We start from the raw sequence: 22701 nt of genomic DNA, 5'->3' as shown, positions 1-22701 counted from the left end.
TTGATATCTTGGGGCGACTGCCAACACTGCTCGTGGCAAGTTTACCAGCACTGCCATAGATCTAAATAAGTTGTAAATAAATATAAGAATTAAGAAATGCGGGCGGTTATACAAAGGGTTAAGGCTGCAAAAGTGACGGGTATGCACGGTCAAATAGTTGCCATCTATCATATACAATTATACTGCTCCCCTAGTGCTGGATGAGTTGGTTTCCTCCATTGGACCAGGCCTGTGCGTGCTGGTGGGGATCAAGGCCAGCGACACCGCCAAGGATGTTGAGTATCTGTAGGTAAATTCAATTCTGGTGATAACCAGCTTAGTTCTAGACCACCTAACACAGCTTTCCCCATTCAAGTGTCCGGAAAATCTTGGCTCTCCGTTTATTCGAGGAGGAGGGCAAGCGTTGGCAAAAGTCCGTCAAGGATCTTAACCTAGAACTGCTGTGCGTCTCGCAGTTTACACTGTATCACCGCCTTAAGGGCAACAAACCGGATTTTTCGGCTGCCATGAAGGGCGAGGAGGCGCAGGAGTTGTACAATCACTTTTTGGATCGCCTAGGTCAATCCTACGATAGCAGCAAGATTAAAGGTGGGTGATAGGAACAATCCAGCCGGTCATGTGTTAATCTCACTTACTATAACAGATGGCAAATTCGGGGCATACATGCAAGTGCATATAGAAAACGATGGACCCGTAACCATCAATTTGGAGTCCCCCGAACAAAAGGATACCGACAGAGAAGTGGACAAATGATTTGAAAATATATAACAGCCAAAGACAACATTTATGTACCACGGGGTTTTTAATTAATGTATTCTTTAGCAGCAACTTAAACTAAGAAAAAATCAGCGTACTAGTCCTTAGGCTTCTAACATCTCGAGATCCTCGACTCCCATTCCCTCCTCGAGCTTCTTCTCAAGTTCGCGTGCATCCACGTAGGTGATCTTCTCCTCGGGCAGATCCTCATCCATGAGGGCGGCCTCCTCCGCCGCCTCCTGGGCACGCCTTTGCTTCAGCCCTGCGGCTGGGGAGCGAATCAAGGACATGTTGCGCTGGACATCCTTGACGTCCATCTGTATCTCGATCTGGCGACCCTTGCGCAGACGCTCCATGACAAAGTGGCTGGTGCGTTTCTCCTTGATCTCCGTCACACGCTTGATGGCCTCCAGACCCTTCTGCCAGGTCTCGCGGCTGTATTTGATGGGCACGTTGCGGCGCTTCTCGAACTCGAAACTGGGATCGATGGCCAGCTCCTTGCCGGCGGCCTTGCGGTACGCCTTCGTCCATCCTACCTTGCGGGGATTCTTCTTGCGCTTAAAGGCCTTGTGGCACTTGCCTCGGCAGAACTTGAAGATCTGCGACGGAAAATGGTGAAGCAATATAAACATCGGAGCACATGTAAACAGGATAGCAAATCGTTCTTACCTTGCAATCATTTCGCACGAACTGCACCCCGTGGCCCGGGTATATCTTGCTGGAGCAAAAATAGCACGTTTGAATGCGCATTTTCGCAAATTACGATGGATAATTTGCGAAAACAAAACAAATGCGCAGCTGCTAGCACGTGTGCTGCTGAAGAAGAAGAGAGATGAAAATTTATCGGCAGCCACCAGTGCGACCAGTCACTGCTTAATCGATAGCACTGGATAATATGGAAAATAGCTACATGTAGACAAAAAATATCCAAGCAAGAAATACGGATAAGTCGCAGGTGACTACGATGCCAGTTGACAGTTGTATTGTTTTGATAATTTCAATTACATTCGGTCTTTGTCCAAATTATGTTTTGCCCAGTATGTTTACATTAATTTAATCTGAATTGTTGCACCAGTTTCTCGATAATATCGCATGCGCTCGCCAGTTTGCACCAGCTGTTGCGCCAGCTGATCGCCCGCTCATGCGCTGGCCACACCGCCAGCATCCAAACAAACAGAGCAGCAGGGACCCAGAAAATCGGACACATCACCGCGAACGAGATCTTGCTGACGTGCGACCAGATGCAGAGCCCTGCCTTCGCGTACCGGGAGCACGCAGAACCCTCGCCTCGCGTCATGTACATGCGCGACTGGCGATCTGCCCTGCGGACGCCCACGTACCGGATTGGAAATCGGACGGTACGATTCAACTATCACTTCGCCCTGCTGATCGTTTGCGCCTTCGTACTCGTCCTGCTCTTCTACATTGCGCGCCAGGGATCGCACTCCTCCTCCGATGGCTACTGGCTGCGCCGCAGTGTCACGGATGCCCGGAGTCTGGACAATGGTGGTCCTGTGGTCCAGGCCTACAATGCCACATATCCGCTAACGCAACCCATGGTGCTGCGTGGCGGTGTGATAAACTACCGGATAGCCATGATTGCCGATTTGGACACCAGTTCCAAGGTGACCAAGGGCGATGGGAGCAGCACGTGGCGTAGCTACCTGAAGAAAGGCTACCTTACCTACACGGTGGCCAGGTCAGAGATCCAGATTAGCTGGGATGACGGGGCGCCGACAGTCCTGGAATCAGCATTTGCCCTTAAGGGCCGCGGAATGGAGCTCTCTGAGCTAGTGACCTTCAACGGGCGCCTACTCACCTTCGACGACCGCACGGGTTTGATATATGAGATTGTGAATGACAAGCCCATTCCCTGGGTGATCCTGCTCGATGGAGATGGACACAGTGCCAAGGGCTTCAAGGCCGAATGGGCCACAGTGAAGGATCAAACGCTATATGTGGGCTCCATGGGCAAGGAGTGGACGACAAGTGCGGGCGATTTCGAGAACAACAACCCCATGTACGTAAAGGCCATCACTCCGTCCGGTGAGGTGAGGTCGCTAAACTGGGTGGACAACTTTAAGCAGTTGCGCCTGCAGTCGATGCAAATAACATGGCCGGGCTACATGATCCACGAGAGTGGAACCTGGTCAGAGGAAAAGCGTCGCTGGTTTTTCCTGCCTAGGCGGTGTTCGAAAGATAAGTGAGTAAGCGTGTCAGCCTTTAAATCCTTAACTTATCGATTATCTTCGAAAGATACAACGAAACCAAGGATGAGCACATGGGCTGCAATGTCCTGGTCTCCGCCGACGAAAACTTCACGAACGTTGAGACTGTACGACTCGATCCTGAAAATACAACGCCCACGCACGGCTTCTCTAGCTTTAAGTTCTTGCCCGGCACCGACGACTCAATAATCGTGGCTCTTAAGTCGGAGGAGCTAAACGGCAAGACAGCCACCTTCATCACAGCCTTCGATATTGCGGGCAAGACGCTGCTGCCCGAGACGCGGATCGAGACGGACTACAAGTATGAGGGGTTCGAGTTCATTTAGCTCACAATTCCACGCCACCACACTTCACTCTACTTCGATCCAGGTGCTTCAGTTTTAAGCGTGTACATATTGTATTATTGTCCCATACGGTAAGCTTTATATTTATAGTCACCTAGGTTAGACCAGAGATGCTCATCTGCCTCATGAACCGTGACTCCATGTCCCGTCTTGTACCATAGCGCAAATCAAATTTTAGTTTATTTTTATTGAAATTGAAATATAAAACGTACAAAGCCGGTGGCAAACTCAGAAAAGCCCTGCATCACGTTTCTTTAATCTTCGCATCCAATCCGGCCACCACTAGATCGGCCTTATCGATGCGCCCCTCGCTGGCGCGGACCTCCAGTCGATCGGCGTTGTGGTTGACATTCCAGAGTTCGGGAAGAAAGCGGGGCTGCATGGTGTGCAGAAAGTGCTCCCGCCACAAGCGCTCCAGCTCCACCAGGCCGCCGAAATGATCGCGATATTGCAGCACCACCCGCTCGCCGTGCTGACAGTAGTCGGAGTTCTCCACACGATATTCCACGCGGGCTGCTTGTCGCAGGAGCTCCTCTGTGATGTCCGTTTGATCGGAGTAGTAATCAAGGAGAGTCTTTTCCATTTCGGCCCTCTTTGCAGCCGGTATTTTCGCGCCATGGTGAAGTAGTGCCTTGCCAGCAGATTGAACGCGTCTGCAAATAAAAAAATATAGTTCATATCCATTGAGATAAGTTACTTTTAATTTACATTTATTTTTAACTAAGTTAGTTCTGAAAATGTTTGGCATACTTACTTCAGCTGCGGATCATCGTGGTACTTGACGGATCCGTCTTCCTGCTTGAAAGGAGCTTCGCACTGGACGGCCAGTTTGCTGCGAACCTTTAGATCCGAGATGTTGCTTAGCTGGTGGCAGGTAGGGCACAGGAGCAGCACATCGTGGGAGGTGTGAGATTTCATGACCAATGGGAAGTGCTTTCTGTATTCCCGCGGTACCACGTTCTTCCTAATGTACGCATCCCGGTCACCGCACACCACGCACTGGTTTTCCTTGGGAGTTTGGTAGAAGCGGCCTACATCTCCGACCGCTCGACCCGCTGGCTCGAAGTTAAGACGTACGGTGAAGGGCTCTTCGCTTATATGCGTGCCCAGATTTTGATTGAGATACCAGGACGCCTTGCGCCTGTCGATGGTGCACAAAAGTTCGCCATCGGGCGCCTGCAGCAGACAGTTGTCGTAGAAGTCCTTGGTTCGGGTAGCTATTTGTCGGTACGGTTGCTTCTTGGGCACCCATTTATTGCTTTTGGATTGGGTGGAGCCCTTTGAACGAGTTACTCCACTGCCGGTCGGGTTGAGTGTGAAGCCTTTCGTGAAGTCCACGTCGAGGAAAGGTTCGAATTTATTATGCATGCTATTGTCGTCCAGTTGGCTCCGTTGCCAAAAGTGTTTTGGCTGCAGATCCCTGCACAACTTCTGATAAATGGCCACCGCCATAAGTGCGTCGTTGGCAGCGTAATCAAGCTGTTTTGGCTCCAAAGTCTTAGCCTCCCAGTTGGAGCAGGCCAGGCGCCAGTGCTTGTCCAGTGTATAGTTCAGATGAGTTTTGGATAGCTTTCCCAGTCCCTCAGGCTTGTGGCCTGCCATTACGCAGAGGAAGCGCAGATCCAGTGTGCTGGCCACGCCCACTCCATAGTCGTGCGAAAGTTTCATGGCATCCTCCTGGGGTGCCACGCCCACTTTGATCACGTCATCGTCCTCGAGAAGCTCCCGCAGATCCTTTGGTATTTGTTTCATATGGCACAGTCGAAATAAGGCACATAGACCCCGATGGGAGCTCAATTGAAGCAAGGCCACTGGTCTGCGGCTGCCGCCCACGGTGATCCACTCGCAGTCGAATCCAAGGACTTTAAAAGTCTGGCAGTGACTAATAGGCAGAATATATATATTTCCATTGTTGTGAAATTAAAGTGCTCTCTACTCACTTCTTCAGTTCATTCAAAACACATTGCGTGGCCGGATCCTGTACGGAGTTGATCACTTCTATGCGTCGCTGGGGCACCACGCTGCCGAAGGACCACACGCGACGCAGTGGACCCAGCAGTCGCTGTCTGTGCCGCACCAGGACGTATACCAAGCCAACTCCTGCGGCCAGAATCGCCCAATTTCTGTTGGTGGCGACTGCCGATTCCCGAGTCATTGTTTTCCTTTCTGAGCTCAGCAGCTGATTGGCTGGCCTGCCAACTTACGTTTTCACAAACCGTAAAAGCCGGTCTAAAAAAGTAATTTGAATGTGATACGCCAAAATAATTAAATAAGTACATTTTACAGTTTTAATACATTTTAAGCAGAACTAATTTTGAATATATCGAAATAAAACCGTTAAACATGTCCAGCCGTTTAAAAAGGTGGCATTGTTGGCTGGACTAAGTAAATTCGGTGTGGCAACTCTGGCCCACAGGGTTTTCCGGAATATCCATTCGCGAAAAGAATTGAAAATGTTTAATTAAACGCAGTCGGAGCGTGCAAACAATGAATAAAACTCAGTGAAACGGGCGGCGGGGAAACGATGTGCCAGTGAAAACGCAGAAAAGGCGGCAGCAGACAGCGACACAGCGCGTAAATAAGGAAGGCAGTCGAAAGAAATCGATTTTTCAGGGCAGGTGGGCCACCATTAGACTCTCCACACTCATACACACATACTGATGCAAATCCCATTTGCAGGATGCTGAAACTTTGAAGGAATCCAGAAACTGTAGAGAAGAAACTCCCAGAATGCCGGAAAACCTGGAGCTGCAGCAGTTCCAGGAGGGCGCCCCGCCCCCAGATCCCGCCCCCCGTTGGCTGGAGCGCCTGCAGCGTCGATTGGGCGCCGACTGTCCCTACTTGGGCATCCTGCTGGCCACGCTCTCCTCGCTGTTCTTCTCCCTGTGCTCAGTGATTGTGAAGGGCCTGGTGGACGTGAACCCCATGGAGCTGGCCTCGTTTCGATTTGTCGGAGTCCTGCTGCCGGCACTGCCCATCCTGATATACACGCGACAGCCGGTGTTTCCGGAGGGCAAGAGGGTGATACTGCTGCTGCGCTGTTTCATGGGCACAACAGGTCTGATGCTCAGCTTCTATGCCTTCCGACACATGCCCCTGGCGGATGCGAGTGTAATCATCTTCTCCACGCCCGTTTTCGTGGCCATATTTGCGCGCGCCTTCCTCAAGGAGCCGTGCACGCTGTTCAATGTCCTGACCATCAATATGACATTGCTCGGCGTGGTCCTGATCACGCGGCCACCCTTTGTGTTCGGCGACACGACAGAAAGTGAGGATGTCGCTGGGAAGACGTATGACATCTGGGGACCAGTGGCCGCCATATCATCCACACTCTTCGGAGCCAATGTGTACATCCTGCTGCGGGCGCTCAAGAACCTGCACTTCTCCGTCATTATGACGAATTTCGGTACTATCGCTCTGGTCTACACGCTGATCGTTTGCGCATCCATTGGAGCTGTGTGCTGGCCAAGCTGCGGACGGGATCGCTGGCTGGTCGTTGTACTGGGCGTGTTCAGCTTCCTAGGCCAGATCCTGCTCACTCTATCGCTGCAGATCGAACAGGCCGGACCAGTGGCCATTGCTCGCTGCGCCGACATCGTCTTCGCCTTCGTCTGGCAGATGCTCTTCTTCGGAGAGACGCCCACCGCTTACTCGCTGGTGGGAGCGGTGATGGTGATGGGATCCGTGGTTCTGACGGCGCTGAAGAAATGGGCAGGCACCCTGCCACGCGAGTCGTCGCTGCGGAAGCGATTCAGGCTCATCCTGCTGGAATAGTGTGGTTCCAGAGCAACTAATAAAGTTCGCGGTTTCTCCCTCGTCTTGTCATCGTTCTCACCAATCCCGGCCAGCATCAGTGGCCGGCAGCAAACCCAGTTCATTCATCGTAGACTACTTATATCAAGGCTCAGATCGTAGAATAATCAAAATATATAAGAAGGGACGCGTGATATCCACTCCACTCATAAGTAAATACTCGTAGTGCGTGTTTAGTTTAGCCAATTTCGCCGATTTGTTGTTTTGTACATTGTTATACATGCTTAAAATACGATAATAAATACAACTTACGATTAAAATAGAAACAAGTTATAATTTGCCTTTGAATTTTGCGCTCTTCTACATGCAAATTTTCATTGAAAATTCATATAATAAATTCATATAATAAAATAAAATGAATCAAATTTCAAATCTACAGCAACACAACATTTTACATTACATTGTAAAAATTCCGTTACATGTAGAATACAGACGGCGCGACATCGATACATCGATTGCAGAATCAATTTTACATCCACCTCTAGTTTTTCGTTTGTTTGTTTGCTTATTATTGTTTATGTTTATATTCTCGAAGCACACACACTCGAAAAAACAAAGCAAGGAACGGAAACAGAAACGGAAGACAAACTGAGGGACTAGAAGCCCAAGTCGGCAATAACTGCGTCCAGTTCGTCCTGCAGATTGGTGGCCCGCGATCGCACCTGCACAATTTGATCCTGCAAATTGTCCACGTTCGCCTGGAGCAGCACATTGCACTTCTTCATCGCCGCGAACCGGCTCTCGTGCTTCTTCACGCGCGGCTCCACATTCGCCTTCTTCGCGGAGTTGGGCGAGTCCTGCGGAATACAGTACAGGTAAGCTGCCTGAATAGTTAACGATTCTCTGGGGCTAACTCACCTCTGGTTCGGACTCGCTGCCCGTCTCCGCCTCACTTTCCTCCGATTCGGACTCCTCGGACTCGTCGTCGGAGTCCTCCTCCTCCTCGCTGGCATGCTCCTCCTCAGCCTCCTCTTCGTCCTCGTCCTTCTCCTCGCCGTCCACATCGTCCTCGTCCAGCTTCATGGAGGCAGCCATTTTCTGCACCTCCTTCTCCAGCTTCTTGAATTTCTTGTTCTCCTCCCTGTCAAACAGAGTTTTTTCAGTTTAAGAATAATACTACACAACAATTTTTACTCACTTGAGGATGCCTTGGTTCTTCTTCATGGCTTGCTTGAGGGCGTCCTTCTCCTTCTTGGCCGCCTCCTCTTTGACCTTCAGTTTGGTGAGCTTGCTGCGCAGAATCTTCAGCTCCTTGCCAGAGCGACGCTCCCTGCGCTCCACCTTCTTCTCCTCCGGCTCGTCAGGATCGCTTTCGCTGACCTCAGGCTCCAGTTCCGGCGAGCTATCCCTTCCGAAGTTGGCATCGCTTGGTCGACGCGATCCGTCCAAGGATCCACCGCCCTGCAGCCGCAGTTAATGAAAAACGGAAAACGGGAAAGAAGGGATACACACATTGGATTAGTGAGGGCATCCTTGAGCGTGGCCTGATTTTACCTGGTGCCGTGCAGCGTGGTAGTGGTCGTAGTGGATGCAATCGTCGTAGTCGTCGTCGTAAGCAAAGCAATTACTAATGTGCGGTCTGTTAGTGCTTGGTGTCGCCTTTGCAAGAGAGCGTGAACGGGTTAATCGGTTAGTTGCCGCGTAGTGCAAGAGCAAAGCTTCCAGGGTGATAGGATTCGGGACCGGACGTGTCCTAGACGGGTCATAGCACCGCTTTGGTCTGGGCGGAAGCGGAATTCGGGTAGCGGGAGTCTCTCATGCAGCATGCGTCCGGCTGTTTAAGGTTGTCTACACACGAGATCTTTGGACATTGTTTATAGCTCTCGTTTCTTTTTGATTAAGATTACATTTTTGAATGTTTACCATGGCATGGCCAGGTCCACTATTTGCTTAAAGAAAAACTCTCGAATTTTTTAAGCATTTTCCTATAAACTTGATTTTCTTTTGTCTGGAATTGTATGCAAGCAAACAGATAGCATAGGTAAGGGATGAAGGCACCTTACTTGAAGAGTATGGCTTCCGAAATGAAATACAAATTGAGATTTGATAAAACATGGTCAGTTTTGAATTTAATTTTTCGGTTTCCCTTGTGAATAATTTTAATATTCAACTTTTTTGATTCCTTTTCAACTACATGCTGTCTGCTGCGTGCAATCAGATTTAAGGTGTTTTCTAATCGTGCTTTAAGCCTCGCGTGCAAACCGTTTTAAAGAAGGAAAAAGGCAGTTCTTGGGGGAAAAACAAGGTGTATCCAGGGGTAATCCTTTCCCAGACCCATCCCACATTTGTGTCAAGTGTTGTCAGCTGATCTGTTTCTCTGGCTACAGTGCCTACTAGGGACAACTAACGAGGGATCTAAGGCGGAGTCTACGGATTGCGGTGGCTTCGTTAGCTGCTCCCGTCTACTTGCCGCCCTCAGCGGACGCAGCGAGGCGACGCCGGCGACACTAAAAACAAGAAAGAAGGACTAGCTTCGGAGTCCGATGCTTGGCAAACCCTTGAAGATAGTTATGTGGTAAATGGTTGTAATCCGAAATCCTAGTCTCAACTGACAACACTTTGAGCAGCATCCCAAAAACTACATATACATATTACCGAACCCGATCTGCAAACGGACTCACCTGTAGAGCTGCTGCCAACTTGCGTTCGAGCAACTGAATCTGGCGGCGCTGCTCCTCGATCTCCGTCTTGGCCTCCACCAGCTGCTCGGCGGTGCTCTGATAGTTTTGCTCCACCTCCTTGGACACTTTGCGTGCGTCCTCCACCTCGCGCTTCAGGGAGTTGACGTAGGTCTGTTCGGCGGTGGGCGTGGGATCCATGGTAGCCACAATCACATTGGATCCGTACTCGAGATTCTTTTCGCGTGACTTCTCGCGTTCCAGTTCGGTCTCTAGGGTACGGATTTTGGCCAGCAGCTTCTTGTTCTCGCGATCCTGCGCCTCGCGGTTGCGCAGCTCCAGTGCCAGCATTTGTTTGGTGCTCTGCAGATCGTCGCGGATCTTGTCGATGTCGTCCAGCTCGTCGGGACTCTCCTCGTCGATGGACATTGCCGATACAATGCTGGGCCGAGATCCTCCGGCTCCCAAGGCCGTGGCACTGCCCGGTCCGAGTGCATGGCTGCTGGGCGCCTCGCTGAGCATGTTGATCTTCGACTGCGACTTCTGCAGCTGCTCCTCGATGGTCATCTGTCGGCGGAACTTGCGCAGACCGTCCAGCACCGGCTTGCTGCGATCGTTGGTCTTCGTTGGCTTCAACTTGATGCCGCCCTGGATCTGCTTAAGCAGCTTGTTGTGCGAGTTGCCCTTCTCCGTCTCGTAGATGAACTTGTCGTCCAACTTGGTTATCGACTTGCACGTCAGGATGGGCTGAGATCTATTTGGATTTGAATTGTTATAATAGACATTTTGTTTGGTTCTAGTACTTGTCCACATAAAAATTTGTTTAAAAGTCATTAAAATTCGCCGGATAAAGTGGCGTCAACGCAGTAAGATGCTCAAGGTACTCCTGTGGCCTTAAATAACTTCAGTTTTCATTCCCTTTTTAATTATCGGGAGTATTGCAATCGGTAATTACTGCACAGCATGCGGACCCCACTCACCTATCGTTGCAGGCCACATGGCGCAGCTTCTTGCCGCTCTCCACCTCCTTCATCATCTCGGACCAGTCGGGGCGCCTTCGGGGTCGAGTCCTGCGAATCGAAGCGAATCGGAATTATGGTCATCCTGCGCCTTCAAGGTGAAAGCTATCCCGATGCCAGGATATTCGGGTATGCAGGCACTGGCGGGGGTCAGGGTTCAGGGGTCAGTCGTCGGTGCTTCCACTCACCTGAGCTTTTCGAGGGTCTCCTTCTGTGTGCTGCTGAGCACTCTCTTCTCACCGGGAGCTAGGAGCGGGGGCGGCGGTGGCGGGGCCTTGGGCACCAGCGAGGGCAGCGGCGGCGGGGCGGGAACTGCAACAATAAAACACGGAATGCACCCAAGTGGGCGGCGGTTATTCTCTGGCCGAATGGTGGGTGGGGCACTCGCTGCAAGTGGGCGCGAGGTTTGGTCGTTGGGCATTAGAGCAAATCGCCGGGCGCTGCGTGCACTCGCGGTTATTAAATATAATTTTAATTTAATGAGTTTGCAATTTGTGTCAGTTGTTTGTTGTTCTTTCGGCTCCCGCGGGGTTCCTTAGTCCAACCGCCAGAGGATTCGCCACCCCAGTATTTAGCTGTGCTTTGCGAGCAAAGTTGCACCATACATATCAATACAGTGCAAAGAGAATGGAATGGATGGGTTTACACTCCGAACATTAAGGGTTATTTATTTCTTTTCCGTTTTTTTTTAAAAGCTTCTGTCTCTATCAATCCCCCAATTGAATAAGTTTAAAGCTATTTTCATCTTTTCAGCTAGTACATTTTAAATCACTTAAATGGCAATCTTAAGCATATCTAACATTTTCCTTACAAACTATTATACCAGCTGGATTATACATTTTAGAGAATACATTTTGGGAATTGTCTAGTGTTTTGGAAAATGTCAGTTCATCATTTCGCTTTTTAGCCAAACACAATATGAATAGAAAAGGCTTATAGTCTGTTTATCTAAAGTTACGCCTGGTGTATGGGGGGTGCTCCTAATAGGATGGGAGCCTAGACACATGGCTGTCTCTGTCGGAAGTTGCAGCAGAGATTGAAAAGTTAGTGCCTGCCTCCGTTGCTGCCTCCGCCTACGCCTCGTCCACGTCTTCGTCCTGCTCCCCCGACACCGTCTTGTCGTGGAACGTGGACCTGGCTTTGATGGTGTTTTATTGCCTTAACACCATTCAATTCGGCTCACTGGGGGCGGCCAGTGGTGGCAGCCAGGCGGGTGGCACAAAACTTTGATTGCATTTTTTACTTTGTCGGGTTTCGCTCGACTGGCTGCCGCACTCACTAGCCAGGGTTTTAAGTTAGTTTAAACTCTTCTGGCTGGGACCTTTTTCCGTCTTCGCTTCATAGTATTTCTTATTCGTGTTCGTCTTGGTGTTCTGTTAACGAGGCCAATTAGGATTGGCAGTGTGTGCGAGACACAAAGCGCCTTGTATCCATCCAGCCAGGCAGCCAGCTGTTTCTAATAAATTTCCGCTTAAATTGTTGGCCTAACAATCTTCACTTTGGCGAGGCAGTTGCTCTGATCCGACTACCTCCCTCTGTGACCTGCACTCCAATCGCTCGCCTCGCTACTTGGCCTCGTAATTAACAATTGAAAAAGTTGGCCAGTTTCGATTTCTTCGGGACTCACACACAGGCATGCATCAAGATGGGTTTCTTTCATAATTTTTTATCGAATACTTGCATTCCTTCATGCTTTTTCCTTTCGGCTTGTTTTTCACAAGTGTAAAAGTCAAACAACAAAAAGAAGAGGGAAACAATGAAGGCACCACCACCAGCACCATCACCAAGTGATGAAAAGCTGACAAATCTGTTAATTAGCTTTGTTTGAGTGAGTCCTGGCAGGAAGCAGGGGCAGGAGATTGGATGCCTTTTGGGTGGGTGTGGGTGTGTGTTACCAAGGCCACCACCGCCCGGGCCTTATCCTTTGTCTGAGCTCCGGCTCCGGCTCCGGTTCAGTCTGCCTTCTCCTTTTTCGGTTTTCCAGTTTTTCGGTTTCTCCGTTGCGCCTGGCTGGATCTGCACTTAATCTTTAAGTGGTTGGCTGCCTTTTGCGGTGCATTAGTATCCGAAATACCTTACGAAACCCCCTTGAGCTGAGTGAAAAGGAGGTGGATAACTTGGCCAAGCTGGAGAGGTAATGAAACTAATCCGAACTCGTGTTACTTTGCCGAATAAAATCAGAGCCAACGACCAACTTGATTATTGTCTAGAGCTGCTTCACCTCAAGCTACCGATCCAGCAGCTCCTCATGAATTTCCCCCCCATGTCTGCATGTTAATGAACTACTTCCAGGGGGAAGAGGAGCTCTGATTAAAATACGTGGTCAACTTTTCGGACAGCCAATTGAGGACGCGTTTAGTAAGTTGCGCTCAATTCGGTTTAGTAATTTATGGACAAAAGCTCGCCCCCTAACCACTAAACCCGCCCTCGAACCCCTGGCAGTTATCCTAAATCAGTGGCAAATAAAAGTGGAAGCGGGCAAGAAACAAAAGAAAGCACAACAGCATCACGCGAAGAGAAACGAGGCAAGGGTGCCGGGCAGATAAAAGTCTTCATTCATTCATGTCGACAAAATTATTTCTTATTTAAATAAAAAGCAAGCACTGCCACTGCCACGACTGGAGATGAAGAGCCGGAGCAGGTCCTGGTTCTCGGAGCTCCCAGTTGAGATGAGGCTACCCACTTAATATACCGCAAAGCCCGCACTTACGACGTCGCAGAATGAATAGCGGGGTATGTAAACATAAATTTTGCGAGCTCACTCTCGGTGAGGCATGGCACCCTCCTCATAAAGCCCCCTCCTGGCTCATTGTGTTATCATCAGCGGAATATTCTATGCATGCACAAATGTTGCCGTTGTCATTGAATCAACCCGGAGTGTGGAGTGTGGAGTGTCGGGTCTTCAAAAACTGGCGAACCCCAGGCAACTGGAGTGGGTGAAGGGAATCTGCTGCTGCTACAGGGTACTGGTTACTGGTTACTACTAGGTTACTGGGAAGTGAAGTCCTGGTCATGGACTGCTGCCAGCACAGCCGCCCGATGAGTGACTTCCCAGCTTCCAGGCTGTGCTCATTCATTGTCTGCCGGGGCATGATGAAGCACCGCTCAGCCAGCTCATATATTTCATGGCGCAGAATGGTAGGGAGTCGTTCCCCCAAAGCTCCTCCGTATGATTAGCGTTTCTGACTTGGCCGGAACGCTGTGCGAAGGGGCTATCCGGGGATTACATGGGGCTTTTTGTAAACTATTTGGAACCCGATTAGCTCGGAAATGATGCTGTTGGTTCACCGCAAAATTCTGAGTATTTCTCTAGGATTTTACCTCGAAACCAAGTTCATTTTTCTCTCTTTGAAGTGCAGTTTAAACTTATATATTTATATATTTTGGGAAGCCGCTTAGGTATAAACGTTTTTATTCCATGTTGTTCGAACTCTGTAATGTTTTCCTTTCACAATCATTATTAGCCCTAAAATAAGTACTGCTCAAATTTAGAATTTAAAGCAAAGTTTTACTCCAAGGATAATTCTGGTTTATTTTGCAGCATTTGTGTAATATAAGCTGTAACCTCTTTATATATTAGATATCATATTATTTTAGAGCTTACTTTGTTTACTTTGAATACTTTTGCTGTTTCCGCTGGGCGGTAATCTTCATTTAATTTCCTTTGTGCCTCCGGAGACGAGCCTTAAGTCCAATTAGAAAATTCAATTTCAATTTGGATTTGTTGTGGCGTCGTTTGGGGGACACTAATCCAATTATGCAGTCAACCATTTCATTGTCGCCCAGTATAATTATGGCCAACAGCAATTGGCCAATATTAGCAAGTGTGTGTGTGCCACCGAGCTTTGAACCATTTTCCTTTACGTCATTTTGACCACGCTACATCTAAATTTGAAAGAGCCTAATCATCTTTTATGCTTCACCGGGTGGGGCACACACAGAAAACCCAAAATGAAAATCACCCTCACCTATTGAAAGTCGACGTTTCTAATGACGGGCGGACCCTAGCCTGCACCACCACCCACACCACCCATCGCTTGACCCTGGAAAACCACGCGACGAAGAAACAAAAAAGAGGGCTAAGAGTTTCCCCAAAAAAAAAAAAGAAAAAGAAGGAAGGAAATATGGGGCGCAGCCGTTACATGTCTCGCATCTACAGAGGGATACATAGAGATGAGGCTCATTTAAATAAAAGAAAATATTTTTCGTCCTGCCGCTTTTGTCCTTTGAAGACATTCGAGCCTCTTAAGAGGGGAACTTGCGGCCAGCGCCGTCTTTTATTTCGTTTTGTTTTTTAGTGGCGGATATTTGAATATAAATGGCGCATTTAGTTAGACTCTATCAAGCTCAATCCCATATATCTTTGGCTGCTTTGGGCTCGACCCCATTCCGCCCCTCGCGAGGATTCTCTTCCAATTGGAGTCCGAGTTGCCTTTTATCATTCGATAGTTGATAGTTTTTTTTTTTTCTTTGGTGGAATAAAACTTAAGAGACCAGGACGCTGACCGGTCGTGTCCTTGTGCCTCCCCGCCATTCCTCATCTGGCTTTAAAACATTCCATTTTATGTTGTAGTTTTGACAGAATGAGCAATAATCATGAATTTTGTCTTAGACCATAAAAACCCCACTCCACTTCGGACCCTTCCTCCCAAGATTTCACCCGAACACATTAAATAAATGTTTCGCCCTCTTTTTTCCTAGTGTCCTTCTGTGCTGCTCCCTTTTTTGTTATTTTTTTTCGCTTCTGTTTGATAGGGTGACAGCTTTAAAAAGGACGAACGATGCTCTGTTTTATTTTTGGCGGACATCGTTTTTTGGTCATTTTATTTAGTGACCTCTTTGGCTAGTCTCCGCCTCTTCGATCCCTTTTGTTTGTCGGTCAAGATTAGGAGGCATTTGCGGTCACGTTATTGCCCACTGATTAGGTCGGGCACAAAAGGCAAGTTAACTGCCTCACACGTAGGCGTAGCGGTAGCGGTAGCCGTAGCGCTAGCCGTCGCCTTAGCCTTTCACCCAACCCATTTGGCCAGATCCTAACGAGCTTTTCACTTCATTTTAGTTGCCTGCCCCAGGGGAAAACTGGAGGCCTGGCCCACGGACACGGGCTTTCTGCAATTCAATTTTGAGGCCAGGTGACAGCATGCTTATGCAACATTTGGTTGCTTTGTTTTTTGAAAGTCTTGCCCCTGCCGCCTTGCCGCCAATCGAGCCCAGCCTCGCGGCAGGAAAGTCCATTACAGAATTACAACCTTCTCGAGTGGAGAGTGTGTGTGTGTGGCAATAAATACGGAATTAGAGAACATTTGCTCCGGCGTACCTTTGTGCTGTTATGTCGAACGCCCTTACCGACGAGCGGATGGATCCTCGCCGGAAAACGAGATGGTTGCCCAAATAAAACCCACTCGCAACTGCAGTCAGGCAGGGAAACACTTTGCGCCTCTTTCGGCTCAATGCACAACACTCACTAAAATTTAATAAATAAAAAATGATATTTATATTGCTTTATAGCCTTGTTTTTCCCACTGTTCGTTCCTCCGTTGTGCTTGTCCCTTGTCTGTGTGCGCTTTGTGGTTTTTGTTTGGGCGAAACGTTTTGATGAAATATTTTTTACACATTCATTTCAAGTATATAAATTCCCATATTCCACCCATACGAGTATGTGCCTTCTGCATACAGACACTTGCATATCGTATATTTTCCTGCGTTTTTATAAATGAGCAGGCAGCGATGGTTGTGAGCGACAGGTTACAGACATTGATGGCAGCGTGAAGCTGTATTGGCCGTTGGAAATTAAATCTTACAATGGAGATTGATATCTTGACCAAACTAGTTTCATTGTTTCTGCTTAAATGCCCACTGGTTTAAAATGTTGTGTTTTTTATGGCGGAAAAATATGCAATATAGCTATCCCTTTTAAAAAGCATTTCACTTTCAGGAAATAATTGAATATTGAAGTGCATCGGCTTTCATGGCGTATGAGTAATATTTGCAAAAATGCATTTATTAAACGAAAGATAAGTTGAATGCAATCGCAATCTTTTGTGTAATTACAAAAGCGCGTTTTTGAAAACAAATAAATGGGATATATTTAATACTAAATGTGAAATCAAAGTAGAAAATATAACTCATACGCCCCGTGAAACCCCTTGATGTTTGTTCAAGCGTTAAGCTTATGAAAAATATTTGCCAAAAATATCTTAACTGTGATACATCTAATCTTTTTTAAAAATATTCTCACGTTCCCATCCCCAATGCGAATTTTTTTGCACATATCGCTCATCCGCCATGGTGACGCATTATTTGTTTTGTATGCTGCTCCTCTAGTGGTGGCCTTGCCTTTTGGCCAGGGCCGACGAAAATCGGAGAGGCAGAAAGCGTAAAAATATAAAATATATATCCCCACAGCCGTCCCCAACGTAAATTAAACATTTTTGGTTAGAAATTAGACATTAAAGAAGCAGGGGCAAAAATTTACAGCGCTTGTTGACTCGATCCATTCGCAGAGGTTAATCGGGTTAATCCAGTCGGGCATCGGGTTAGGTTCCATCACTGGAGCTGACTCTCGGATCGATCTGGATCGGACAACTTACCGCTCTTGATGCTCGGCTCGCGCTTTATGGACGCTTTGCGTAGGGTCTTGGTCGTGAACTCGGGCTTGGGCTCCTCTTTCGGCTCCTTGAGGAGCTCATCGATCTTGGGTACCTTCTTGAGCACGGGCCGGATTTTGGCCAGGTCGTCGGTGCTCTTGCTGGGCAAAGGCTTCTCCTCGCGCTTGACATGCCGCAGCTTGGGCTTCTCTAATTTAAAACGTCGCCGCCGGTCGCGCTCCTCCTCCGTTTCGCCCTCCTCGGCCTCGTCGTCGTCCTCGGTCGCCATCTTTTTCAAGGACTTATCCCGCTTGACCACCACGCTGCGTAATTTGGGTTTCTCCATGGTAAAACGTTGAGTCAACTCACTTTCCGGTTCCGGCTTCTTGTTGACGGTGGTGGGTCGCAATTGGGCCGCCTTCTTCACGTGCTCGGGCACCTTCTCGTCCACGGTGGTGTCCTCTTCCTCACTCTCCTCCTCTTCGGACTCGCTTTCCTCTTCGCTTTCCTCCTCTTCAGACTCGGTTTCCTCTTCGGTCTCTTCCTCCTCCTCGCTCTCTTCTTCCTCGGAGGAGGATTCGGGTGGTGGTGTCGGCTCCTTCTTTTTTTTGAGCGCTGAAGTGGTGGCTACTGGCTTCTTTGGCCCCACAGTGGGCGCCACTTTCTTGACTGGCTCCGGTGCTTTCTTGGTATTTACGGGTTCTGGTGTCCTCTTGGCCGCCGTTGTGCTTGTGGCAAGTGAAGATTTCTTTACAGGCTCTGTCGTCTTCTTGGCCGGTTCAGGGGTCGCAGTCTTCTTCGCGGCTGCAGTCGTGGTAGCAGTTGCTTTTGGCTTGGTCGCAGTTGACTTTTCTCCATTTTCCTTTGCTGCCGGAGTGGCGGTCGTCGTCGTCGCTGTGTTCTTTGCCCACGGAGTGGCAGTGGGCTTTGTGGTACTGCTGCTGGTAGTGGTACCGCCGTCGTCCTTCACCCATGGCGGACGGAACGTGGTGCGTCCGCCGGGCGCACTGCTTGCACTGCTTGTCCCCGCACGGGGCGTCACAAACGGCATTTCGTAGTCGCTTGAACTGCTTGCGGTCCGCCGGACTATTCTAGACTATTTTTTCCGGTGTTATTGCTGTTAAATTCTCCAGGGCCCGATGTCGTCGCCCGTCTGTTTGCACACTCTTTTTAAATAATTTTCCGTGAATTCTTTGCTTGTTTTTCCCGCTTCTCTTGGCGTTGCTGCTGATGAAAACACAAAACTTTGCACATTAGCACCGTCGGGGGAAGTTGTCCGAAAAAGTTCTTTCATTCAGATTTTCCGTGATTTTTTTTCGTTTATTTTTCTATTTGTTTTTTGATTTTTTTTTTGGTGTGTGTGCCTCGCCTTGATAATTCTATTTTACGCGTATTTCTTTTCTAATAGATTTTTATGTATTTTTTTCGTCGCGAATTTGTTGCTGGGAATTTTATTCGTGGTCCGTTGCCGACGATGAGCAACAGCTGTTTGAGATACTTTCAATCCGATTCAATTCATTTCAATTCGTGTATATTTGGGTATGTTTCATTTTGAATTTTATTTTTAACTGAATGCGCTCATTAGCTTTGCTGGCTGTTTTTTTCTTGTTTCTGTCGCTGTTTCTACTAAGAGACAGAATGTAGGCCTTTGTGTCATAGTCATGGACAGGGACATTCACAGATGCCGAATGTGATGGAAATAGGAATGTAGAGAGGATGTGGGGATGAGGGAGTTCGGCAATGGGGACCGGGACAAATGCATCAACAAATCCCAACTGAGTGGAATGCTTTTGCAGGCTCTCACAAAAACGCCTACAGTTGCAGCCAAATGTTTAAATTCCAGGATATTTATAGCAATCGATAAAATCGAGATCTTATACGTCAAGATAACCTTATTAGCTTTCAACTTGTCAATGAATTTGAATAATTTTAACGAAAATGCTGAAATGGAAAATGCTTTGGAAATGTTTACTTTCCAGAAAAGTATTATATGCCGAACTATTCAACAAACATATTGTGCCATTTGCTGGTGATTTCAAATATTTATTTCATACGAAAACCAATTACGATCGAACGAAAAATGTGTACATATAAAATGAATTTTAAATCAATTACTCAGGGTCGAGAAAAGTTGTAGCTTGACTTTATGCTGATAAAGTAAAAGTGCAGAAGATGGAAACTATTCGTTCTCGCTGAGTTCTCTTTGGCTCGCGATTTTCCTCCGCCGTTTCGCTATGTATTTATAATGACCTCATTCCTGGGCGGATTGTAAACAACAATTTGGAACTTTTCCTGCTCTAATTGGGCAAAAGGATAGCGAAACATTCCTCCCGCTTGCCACTGAAACTTTCCGTGACCACTATTATGTTGGCCGCCACTGTGCTGCGTGAATGTCCAGCTAAACGCCTGCGTATGTGTGTGTGTCCGTCCGTTCTTCCGTCCGTCCGTACATATGCACTCCAATAAACAGCACAAACAAGAAGAACAACAGCAACAACAGCGGCGGTGTATGGGAATAGAGCAACAAAAACAATAACAGAAACGATTTGCTCTGCCACTGGCTGCGATATGTAAAGGCGAAAATATTTAATTTTAGGTTCTTTGTGCCCGCCGCCGAGAGTGGAAAAAGTGGAAAAAAGTGAAAGATACCAGCGGTGAGAGGAGCACCCAATTGGGAGAGACAAAACGGAACCAAATCGAAAGAATAAAAGGAAACATACATATCTCTGGCGCTTTCGTCTTTCGCCTTTTTTTTCCATTCACTTTGTTTTGTTTTTATTCAACTGGCTCGTTTCACAAAGTAGACAGAAAAACGTACACAAAACTGGTTGTACGGACGGAAAAAAAGGCCAAAAATTTGGGATAGAAGGGGCGCTCTCGGGGGTCAGAATGAAATCCGAATTCGTTTCATTCTATTGCCATTCCATGGCCTGGTCCAAAACCATCCAAACCCCCTTTGGCGAAGAACATCCCACCCCCCACATCCACCATATTCATTTCCATTCCACTCGTTTGGGACGATTGCAAATTTTTTGGCCGGAGCAACGAACACTTTCTCGGTCTTTCCTGCATGGAGGCGTTAATTAAACATGACATGCAAATAAAAATTATACTTAGAAATACAGTCAAACTTCCATTGCAGGAATAACCGACGAAAGTATCCTTTCCGACGTCCATTTGGCTGCCTATCTGTCAGTTTCAATTTGCTTTAAATGCATTCTAAGCTGTTTCCACTCGCAGCTTAAGCGATGCTTATCAATTACTAATTAATGGATGGTTGGCACTTGAATCAGATTCGTAAATTAATTAACCATTTAAGTGTATACGAAGCATGGAAAGTTATATTGAAGTACGACTGTATCTCGAAAATGGCAGAGGATTCGAGAAGAGAGTTAAGGCGAGGACGAAACAAAAATGCAATTTCAATTAAAATTGTTAATGAGACTGGCTAATTTGACGCGAAAGTTTTGCGGATCTGTGCTCGGAATGGCAACTAACAGCTAATTCCCGGCCATATTTCATCCTAAGATTGCCTGTCAACAAAAGTGCTTAAAAAAATATCGGACGGGATATTTTGGGAACAGGCCATTCATAACGCCCCTCCAGAGAGATTTATTAGATCGATTGGCCAGTGACAAGAGCTGCGCATTTCGCCGCCCAAATGTACACGAATCTTTGTCTGTGGCTATATGCTATATTTTTGGATATTTCACGGATTTTTCAGATTTTTATTATGTGTATTAATTGGTTCATTCGCGCTCGCTGCAGTTTGCGTCGTTGTACTATATATTGCACAGATATATATCCATATATATGTTGTATATCTCTTTGAACTGTACGTGTGTGCTGGTTGGGTCAGACACCCGCACACCACCACAACCGCAAAGCACACACACACACACAACCGCACACCCGTACACACACACAGCCACGAACTCTGGGAGTGAATTTTCAGCAGCGAAGGCAACAGCAGCGCCTATGACGGCGTTTCAAAAACTAAATTCATACATTTTCCAACGCCACGGCGATGGGTGAAAAATTTGAAAATTTTCCCGCTCGCTCTTCGAATTTCTCTCTCTCGGGGGATTTCGCTCATTATCTCTTCGTCGTATTTCGGTGAGCACAAAATGAAGTGAAATGAAAATTTTGTTGACCGACAGAGGCATATTTTTAGCATCTTTTTCGATATCGGCACGGGCTGCGGGGGTTTGGGGGGGTATGGGGCGGATCCACGGCGGATCCGATTGACCTTATGGCAGGTGCAGTTCAATGGAATTATTAATAGCCGGCTATTGGATATGTGGGCCATGTGCCCCAAGGATACAACCCCCTCGATATCCGCTCATCATTAGGCGCCTCTTATCAGGCGCCTCGCATTCAATGGACCGCAATTACGCAAGTTTCTCGGGCGGCGTGGGCGTCGCAGCTAATTTCAGGGGGAGGTGGGTGGGTGGTGGTGCGTCTTACCCTGTGATAGAAACCACTCGTCTAAAAAGTCCAAACCCATTAGTGCTTCTGTTCGATGGTCCGTTTTGTCCCAATGCGTTAGTTCGATTAGCGATTCGGAGCGCTTTCAATATTTACATTGTCTACCAAGTGGTTGCTTCCCCGTTTCACTCGCGTGTGCTCCACATTTCGGTGGAGCGGTGCAATCGATCGATCGATCGTTTGATCAGTGCGTATCTGTATGCTGGGGGGCCCCCTTATCGATTGGACTAGGGCTAGACTAATTGATTGATGATGATACTGTTGATATAAACTGAATCAGTGAGTAAGCCTCTTATCACCTTATCAACGGAACATAATGTATGCCATTTGCATATTGAATTTCCAGAGGAGTGTTCGTTTAAGCTAATTGAATTTTCATAGCATTTTCGAATCGCTTTCTCGATATAAAAAATTTACTGAGTTACTTACTGCCGCCGAAATCAATCAAATAGCTGCAACAGAGCGAAAACAAATGATTAAAGTCTATGCCACTGCCGCAAATATTTATTTATCGTGCAATGTAGGTTATCAATGGCATGTTTTCAAATATTTTATTTTTTATACACATCTGCGCGAAAGCACGCCACTAATTGTTTTGCCTTTTCAGCATCAGCCGAAAAGTATGCCAAATTAAACGGCAAACATTCCCATTCATCTAACAGCATTTCGACAATATTAATTATATATTTATTCATTTCGCAAAATACAGCGCATATGTAGTGGGGGCTTTAAAAATCGGCTTAAGGGCGATTGCGCTCTGGGTCGGAATGCCAATATGATGCGACTTCCCCCGGGGTCTTATTAATTCATCAGTCCCAAAATGCTCCTAGAATGGTTTGGTCCGCATG

The 22701-nt window shown here is 47.6% G+C and overlaps 7 protein-coding genes across 13 annotated transcripts in view; 4 read left to right on the top strand and 3 right to left on the bottom strand.

Annotated features, from left to right (window-relative positions):
* Positions 1-17: 17 nt before the first annotated feature.
* Positions 18-787, top strand: LOC6606826 (D-aminoacyl-tRNA deacylase). Of its 4 annotated transcripts, none has more exons than XM_002031587.2 (4): positions 27-139; positions 195-285; positions 356-588; positions 644-787. In XM_002031587.2, the coding sequence occupies exons 1-4, from the start codon at positions 97-99 to the stop codon at positions 751-753; spliced, it is 477 nt and encodes a 158-aa protein (XP_002031623.1). In that variant the 5' UTR covers positions 27-96; the 3' UTR covers positions 754-787. The 4 variants fall into 4 exon arrangements, with proteins under 4 accessions (XP_032576928.1, XP_032576929.1, XP_002031623.1 ...); XM_032721036.1 differs by having other exon boundaries at positions 28-139; positions 195-289; XM_032721037.1 differs by lacking the exon at positions 644-787 and having other exon boundaries at positions 18-139; positions 195-289; positions 356-446.
* LOC6606825 (probable ribosome biogenesis protein RLP24) lies at positions 784-1596 on the bottom strand. The gene is made up of 2 exons (XM_002031586.2): positions 1426-1596; positions 784-1355 (listed from the first exon to the last, which is right to left on the bottom strand). The coding sequence occupies exons 1-2, from the start codon at positions 1504-1506 to the stop codon at positions 861-863; spliced, it is 576 nt and encodes a 191-aa protein (XP_002031622.1). The 5' UTR covers positions 1507-1596; the 3' UTR covers positions 784-860.
* A 170-nt stretch (positions 1597-1766) lies between these two features.
* LOC6606824 (apyrase) lies at positions 1767-3564 on the top strand. The gene is made up of 2 exons (XM_002031585.2): positions 1767-2959; positions 3013-3564. The coding sequence occupies exons 1-2, from the start codon at positions 1998-2000 to the stop codon at positions 3308-3310; spliced, it is 1260 nt and encodes a 419-aa protein (XP_002031621.1). The 5' UTR covers positions 1767-1997; the 3' UTR covers positions 3311-3564.
* On the bottom strand, positions 3496-5504 carry LOC6606823 (exonuclease 3'-5' domain-containing protein 2). Its single transcript, XM_002031584.2, has 3 exons — positions 5269-5504; positions 4083-5210; positions 3496-3981 (listed from the first exon to the last, which is right to left on the bottom strand). Exons 1-3 carry the CDS (start codon positions 5481-5483, stop codon positions 3573-3575), a joined length of 1752 nt encoding a protein of 583 aa, XP_002031620.1. The 5' UTR covers positions 5484-5504; the 3' UTR covers positions 3496-3572.
* A 204-nt stretch (positions 5505-5708) lies between these two features.
* On the top strand, positions 5709-7238 carry LOC6606822 (solute carrier family 35 member G1). The gene is made up of 2 exons (XM_002031583.2): positions 5709-5946; positions 6008-7238. The coding sequence occupies exon 2, from the start codon at positions 6059-6061 to the stop codon at positions 7100-7102; it is 1044 nt and encodes a 347-aa protein (XP_002031619.1). The 5' UTR covers positions 5709-5946; positions 6008-6058; the 3' UTR covers positions 7103-7238.
* A 75-nt stretch (positions 7239-7313) lies between these two features.
* LOC6606821 (death domain-associated protein 6) lies at positions 7314-21309 on the bottom strand. Of its 2 annotated transcripts, XM_002031582.2 has the most exons (9): positions 21288-21309; positions 17369-18589; positions 10967-11090; positions 10740-10829; positions 9763-10513; positions 8636-8740; positions 8280-8542; positions 8000-8222; positions 7314-7938 (listed from the first exon to the last, which is right to left on the bottom strand). In XM_002031582.2, the coding sequence occupies exons 2-9, from the start codon at positions 18414-18416 to the stop codon at positions 7738-7740; spliced, it is 2805 nt and encodes a 934-aa protein (XP_002031618.1). In that variant the 5' UTR covers positions 18417-18589; positions 21288-21309; the 3' UTR covers positions 7314-7737. The 2 variants fall into 2 exon arrangements, with proteins under 2 accessions (XP_002031618.1, XP_032576921.1); XM_032721030.1 differs by lacking the exons at positions 8636-8740; positions 21288-21309 and having other exon boundaries at positions 17369-18884.
* LOC6606819 (trichoplein keratin filament-binding protein) overlaps positions 7651-22701 on the top strand; it is a 28174-nt gene continuing 13123 nt past the window's right edge. Inside the window, exons 1-2 of one of the 3 annotated variants that reach the window (XR_004362021.1) lie at positions 7651-7956; positions 15838-16477. The gene's annotated coding sequence lies outside the window, so the exon portion shown is untranslated. Of the gene's footprint in view, positions 7957-13491; positions 13512-15837; positions 16478-22701 lie in introns of those variants that run through there. The other 2 variants (XM_002031580.2, XM_032721032.1) reach the window with 2 other exon arrangements.

The sequence above is a fragment of the Drosophila sechellia genome, chromosome 3R (genome assembly GCF_004382195.2).
Source record: "Drosophila sechellia strain sech25 chromosome 3R, ASM438219v1, whole genome shotgun sequence".
In the NCBI taxonomy this organism is placed as follows: domain Eukaryota; kingdom Metazoa; phylum Arthropoda; class Insecta; order Diptera; family Drosophilidae; genus Drosophila; species Drosophila sechellia.
This window is presented reverse-complemented; position numbering and strand designations above follow the sequence as displayed.